General features: G+C 49.6%; 1 protein-coding gene across 1 annotated transcript in view; it reads right to left on the bottom strand.

Moving 5' to 3' along the window:
* Window positions 1–2,343: 2,343 nt before the first annotated feature.
* NLRP5 (NLR family pyrin domain containing 5) overlaps window positions 2,344–6,590 on the bottom strand; it is a gene marked incomplete at its 5' end in the record, with an annotated part of 29,650 nt that continues 25,403 nt past the window's right edge. The window contains 2 exons of the mRNA XM_081216096.1: window positions 2,344–2,984; window positions 5,499–5,669. Coding sequence (XP_081072222.1) covers window positions 2,852–2,984; window positions 5,499–5,669 — 304 coding nt within the window. The 3' untranslated portion in view covers window positions 2,344–2,851. The remainder of the gene's footprint in view (window positions 2,985–5,498; window positions 5,670–6,590) is intronic.

Raw genomic sequence — 6,590 nt, 5'->3', positions numbered from 1 at the left:
AGAACCAAGGTCACGGGTGGCCATCTGGTGGGCAGAGACTTGACTCCCCAGGAGGATATATTAGAACATCTCGGGTGCGATCGTAGGTCAGAGCAGCCTGTACTCAAGTGGCCATCGCCTCTCTCGGAAGTTGGTTGAGGCAGCGGTTCGGTTTATTTCGAGATCTCAGACTCCAAAGGCGGGAGGGGTGACGCTGTTGTCTGTCCAGAGCGGGCTACACAAAGGCTGAGAACACGCTGCCCAATGCCCGCAGTCCCTTCCCTCTCATCCAGCGCTGCCCTTGGGCGCTTCCGGAGGTGGGGGAGGGAGGGAGGGAGGGAGGAGTCGTGCCTGGTGGGTGGAAGGGATGTGCCCCGTCCCTTGGGTAGAAGTAAGGGCTTGGGTTGAGTCATTCTCTCCCTACCCCCGGGGCAAGAAAGATTCTGGGCCAGTTTCCACGGTGCCGCATAGAGGCTGTGTGACTCTGGGCAAGTGAACTAATCCCTCTCACCCTCGGCTTCCTCCTCTGTTCAGAGAAGATCTTGCGTGTCTCGACTGTCTCAAGGGATCCCGGGGAGTGTCTGTAAGTGCCTGGTCCTTGGTCACTGCCGGCTAATTCCTGTCCTGGGAAGGGGCCTAAGGCAGGGTTGAGGAGCCGGGGTTCGATCCCTGTTCTGCCAGCACGTGCCGCTTACCCTCTCCAGGCCTTGTATGCACTCACCTCCTGAAGGACATCTTGGTTGCTTCCGAGTGTTGGCAGCTATGAATAACGCAGCTACACCTTCGGGTCTACGCAACAGCTGTCCTCCTATGAGGGAAACAAGAAGTGGCCACACCCTCAGCATTACACGCCCACGTGGGCTTGCCAGGGAAGCAGTTCTGTCCCGCGGGGCGTGGCGGTGCTTCCGACGGAGGTTTCTCTGTTTAACGTAGAGTGGCAGTTCTCGGGTGGCGGCGACTGTGCCCCAAAGGTAGCGTCTGGCAATGTCTGTAGCCATTTTTAGTTCTCAGGACCGGGGGTGGGTGGGTGCACCTGGCATCTGGTCGGTAAAAGCCAGGGATACTGCTCGATGTCCTACCGTGCACAGGACAGCCCCCTTGCCCACCACAAAGGATTATCCTGCCCCAAAGTTCGACAGTGCTGAGGATGAAACACCTGCCCTGGGGACGTGTGAGCCATCCTTTCTGGATGACGCTCTACCGCCACCTAGTGAGCTCCAGGGGAGGTTCAAGGGAATGGCAGGGAGGTGGGTGGGGATCCTGCCCTCCCGGTGCTGCTGATTCACTAAACTCACCAGTTGGGGAACTTCTACTCAGTGACCTCAGGTCAGGAGTTCTATGACTTGTAGCTTACAGGATCGGAACTGACATGGCTTCACACCACACACACACACGCAACATTACCCACCGGCAAAGTGTGAGGAGTGGGTAGAAGGGAGTGCTACATCACAAGACATGGGGAAAGGGTCCAACTGGAGAGAATGACAGTGGAGGAGCCCAGAGTCATCCCGGAGGCAGCATGTCCCCACCCTGGGTCCCCACCCCGTGGCCAGACGTACTAGGTCAGAGCGATGTTCCTGGACTTGCCAACGGTCGCCTTCCAGGAGATGTTCCCTGTCCTCTTGCTCTGCCTTCCAGGGGACGCAAATATAAAAATAAATGTGCATGCAACTATGTATCATATTTTAGATCCCACATATAAGTGATACCACATTGGTATTTGTCTTTCTCTTTCTGATTTACTTCATTTAGTATGATAATCCATGTAGCTGCAAATGACATCATTTCTTTCTTTCTTATGGCTGAGTAATATTCCAGTGTATACGTGTACCACATCTTCTTTATCCACTCCTCTGTTGATGGACATTTAGGTTGCTCCCTGTCTTGGCTATTGTTAATAGTGCTGCTATGAACATTGGGGTGCACATGTCTTTTCCAATTAGTTTTCTCTGGATTACTAATTGACTTTGTGACACCAGACAAATGTCAACATCCATCGGCCTCTGTTTCCTTATCTGTAAAATAGGAGAAATATTACCTACCTCTTGGGGTTGGTTTGAGGGAGAGACTGTGGTAGACCAGTTGTTCTTTACTACACTAAGCAATAAATTCAGCTTTGTGTTTATATCTTAGATGTTGAATGATAGTCACATCCTACTTTGAAATTCAGATATGTGCTTTAAAAAACCAGCAGATCTGTGTTATCAAAATTTGGGGGCACTTTTAAGGACCTAAGTCCTCCCTCCTCTGCTCTGGAATCACACCCACATTGATCAAGAAGGCCACTGGAGGGGCTTCCCTGGCGGTGCAGTATTTAAGAATCCGCCTGTCAACGTAGGGGACATGGGTTCGATCTGTGGTCCAGGAAGATCCCACATACCGTGGAGCAACTAAGCCCGTGCGCCACAACTACTAAGCCCACGTGCCGCAACTACTGAAGCCTGCACGCCTAGAGCCCGTGCTCTGCAGCAAGAGAAGCCACCACAATGAGAAGCCCGCGCACCACAACGAAGAGTAGCCTCCGCTCTCCACAAGAGAAACCCCACATGCAGCAATGAAGACCCAACGCAGCCAAAAAAAAAAAAAAAGAAGGCCACTGGATGCTTTTTCCAAATGCTCAGTGTTTATTTAATTCTCTCTCCATGCCCTCTGGTAGGACAGACATTTCACAGATACTGAGATCCTATGACATGAAGGTCACAAGCCTACCTCAGGCAAATGCAATGACCAAGTTAAAGTGGACACACAAGAATCACTACCTATGAGGGCTTTATGAGAATCAGAAATCATTATCCATCTTTGAGAAGGAACCCCTGGGCACAGCTGGACCCTAGAAGGTTCCTCCATCAGAGTGAGGAGGGTTTTTACGTCTTCAGTTTTTCCACCAGTACCGGTCATCTTCCGCAAAAGAGTACCAACTGTCACCAATTACAAGGTGCGGCTTGAGTCGCTGTAGCTCCTCCAGAAGCCTTCTTGTTCGAGCAGGGTATTGCCATTTCCACAGCCTGGGGAGCAAAAAGGGGACTTACTACTCTGAGAATTTGCTTCTGACACTTCTCCCTTCCTCAGAATTCCTGGACACCCCACCAAGGGTCTGAAACCTCCTCTTGCACTTTTAAAAAAAATGTTTGACCACACCACACGGCATGTGGGATATTAGTTCCCTGGCCAGATATCAAACCCCCATCCCCTGCGCTGGAAGCGCGGAGTCTTAACCACTGGACTGCCAGGGAAGTCCGTCCTCTTGTACTCTCGAGGAGAAACAGTGTGTTCCCCATAGAATGAAAGCCAGTCCCTCCTTGTAAAGGAACTCTTTACAAGGCAGACACTACACTGAGATTTTACAGACACCTGTCCCTCATAGCTGTCTGAAGTGGCAGACATGGTTATTCATCCATTCACGAACTCCTTCCTGAGAACTGACTCTGTGCCAGGTCCTGTTACAGGGTTTAGAGGCACAGTGATGAACGAGGCAAAACCCCCACCTTCATGAAGCTTATATTCTAGGAGAGAGAAACAGGTATTCAAATAGACACGTGGTATCGTCCCCATTTGACAGATAAGGAAACAGCCTCCTGAAAGGTCCATTAGTAAAATCTAGGTCTGCCTCTTCTCATCTTTACCTGCTAAGTCCCCTAAGTCACAAGCTTATCTCATCAAAGGCTACACTGCCTCGTGAGTCACCGACACAAATATGCCCCTTTACAACACAGCCTTCTGCCTTCTCAGCTCACTCGCTGAAGTGACCGCTGAAACCACTCTCTTCGGCTGCATCAGGACATCCAGATCCACTGAGCCACGCTTTCCAAGCCACCCTCCCCCTCAGATTTCACACCACAACCATCGTGTTCTTTCTGGTGACGTCCATCAGTCAAAACTTGACCCCTGGATAAATCCACCTGCTGTACGCTGGACCATACAGGAGAAACCAGTTAGTCAACTGGGAAGTTTGCTACTGATATAAATACATCACAATCAACCACAAGGGGCCTTCTGTGCTGCCACAAGTTTCATGTTTCTCCAGTCAGGTGTTTACTTCCCTCAATCTCAGCGGTACTTCTTCACCTCCAGGGGTGCCCTGAACTTCTATCTTGTCTACAAACATGAGGTGCTAAGCAGCAAATATTTTTTCTGTCGTCAAAATTAATTCCACACCCGGTCACTCTCTCTTACTCTTTTGTTTCTTTCTTAGCGTTTACCACCTGCAGTAATCCTGAACATTAAAAACATTTAATGGGGCTTCCCTGGTGGCACAGTGGTTGAGAGTCTGCCTGCCGATGCAGGGGACACGGGTTCATGCCCCGGTCGGGGAAAATCCCACATGCCGCGGAGTGGCTGGGCCTGTGAGCCATGGCCACTGAGCCTGCGTGTCCGGAGCCTGTACTCCGCAACGGGAGAGGCCACAACAGTGAGAGGCCCGCGTACCGCAAAAAAAAAAAAAAAAAAAAAAAATTTTAATGGTGGGAAAATACACATAACCTTTACCACCTGAACCATTTTTCATCGTACAGGTCAGCGGCACTCAGTCCATCCACACTGTTGTGCAGCCGTCAGCACTGTCCATCCTTATAACTCTTTTCATCTCCCCCAGCTGGAACTCTGTCCCCGTTGAACACTAACTCCCCGTCTCTTGCTCCCCAGGCCCCCACCATTCCACTCTCTGTCTCTGTGGATCTGATGACTTTAGGGACCTCACCTAAGTAGTATCATGTAGTATTTGTCTTTCTGTGACTGGCTTATTTCACCAAACATAATGTCCTTAAGTTTCTTCCACGTTGTCGCATGTGTCAATTTCCTTCCTTTTAAGGCCGAATAATATTTTATGGTATGGAAAGACCACACGTCATTTATCCATTCACCCATCAGTAGATAACCTGGGTTGCTTCCACCTCTTGGCTATTGTGAATGATGCTGCTATGGACACAGATGTACAAATATCTCTTCAAAAACCTGCTTTCAATTTTGTTGGGTGTATACCCACAAGTGGGATGGCTGGATCCTATGGTAATTCTAGTTTTAGCTATTTTTTGAAGATAAACACTTTTTTTTTTTTTTTTTTTTGCGGTACGCGGGCCTCTCACTGTTGTGGCCTCTCCCATTGCGGAGCACAGGCTCCGGACGCGCAGGCTCAGCGGCCATGGCTCACAAGCCCAGCCGCTCCGCGGCATGTGGGATCTTCCCGGACCAGGGCACGAACCCATGTCCCCTGCATCGGCAGGCGGACTCTCAACCACTGCGCCACCAGGGAAGCCCTGAAGATAAACATTTTATTTGTATGTCATCCCTCCACGCTCCCCAAACCCATCCCCAGAGGAAGCCCCATAGTACCAGGCACTGTACCCACCCTGTATCCGCAGCACCCAACACGGTGCCTGGAACACGGTGGGCACTTAGCGGTTGGATAAAGATCTGGTTGATTAGACAAGGTCTCAACTTCTCAGATCAACTGCTTCTCCACCAACTAGTGTGCCTGTAGCAGAAGGAGGTTCGTATTTCAGAAGACATCGCCGGGGACTTACCCAATGGTTTGTAGATTAGATGTGGGTTGTGCAAAGGCCAAACACAGCTTTGTCATCCCTCTGGGACCGAAATTGTTCTGCATCAGGTTTAGGCTGGTCAGGTGCTGATTGCAGGAGAGGGCGGAGGAGAGGGCCTCACAGCCATTGGAGGTCAGTCCACATGTCTCCAACCTTTAGAGAGCACAGCACAGCCAAGGAATGACCCCAAGATCCGGATCCCTCCTTCAACACATGTTTGACTTCCACCACAACTTTAAAATCACAGCGGGGGGCTTCCCTGGCGGCACAGTGGTTGAGAATCTGCCTGCCAATACAGGGGACATGGGTTCGAGCCCTAGTCCAGGAAGATCCCACATGCCACGGAGCAACTAAGCCCATGCACCACAACTACTGAGCCCGCGTGCCTAGAGACTGTGCTCCGCAACAAAAGAAGCCACTGCAATGAGAAGGCTGCGCACCACAACGAAGAGTAGCCCCCACTTGCCACAACTAGAGAAAGCCCGCACGCAGCAACAATAGACCCAGTGCAGCCAAAAATAAATAAATACCACAACGGAATACTACTCAGCCATGAAAAAGAACAAAATCTTGTCACTTGCAGCAACATGGGTGGACCTGGAGTGTATTACGCATAGTGAAGTAAGTCAGACAGAGAAAGACAAACACTGTATGTTTTCACTTAAATGTGGAATCTAAAAAATAAAATGAATGAATGAAGAAAACAGAAATAGAGTCATAGACACAGAAAAAAACCAGTGGTGGGGGAGGGGCAATGAAGAAGTAGGGGATTAAGAGGTACAAACAACTAGGTATAAAATAAATCAGCAGCAGGACTTCCCTGGTGGTCCCATGGTTAAGAATCTACCTTCCCAGTTTTTTCAGATTCCACATATATGCGTTAATATATGATATTTGGTTTTCTATTTATGACTTACTTCAGTCTGTAGGAAAGTCTCTAGGTCCATCCACATCTCTACAAATGACCCAATTTCATTTCTTTTTATGGCTGAGTAATATTCCATTGTATATATGTGCCATGTCTTCTTTATCCATTCATCTGTTGATGGACACTTAGGTTGCTTCCATGTCCTG

Source organism: Mesoplodon bidens (genome assembly GCF_964165515.1).
Source record: "Mesoplodon bidens genome assembly, chromosome: 18".
In the NCBI taxonomy this organism is placed as follows: Eukaryota; Metazoa; Chordata; class Mammalia; order Artiodactyla; family Ziphiidae; genus Mesoplodon; species Mesoplodon bidens.
The sequence above is the reverse complement of the archived record's forward strand: the minus strand, read 5'-3'. Positions and strand labels throughout refer to the sequence as shown.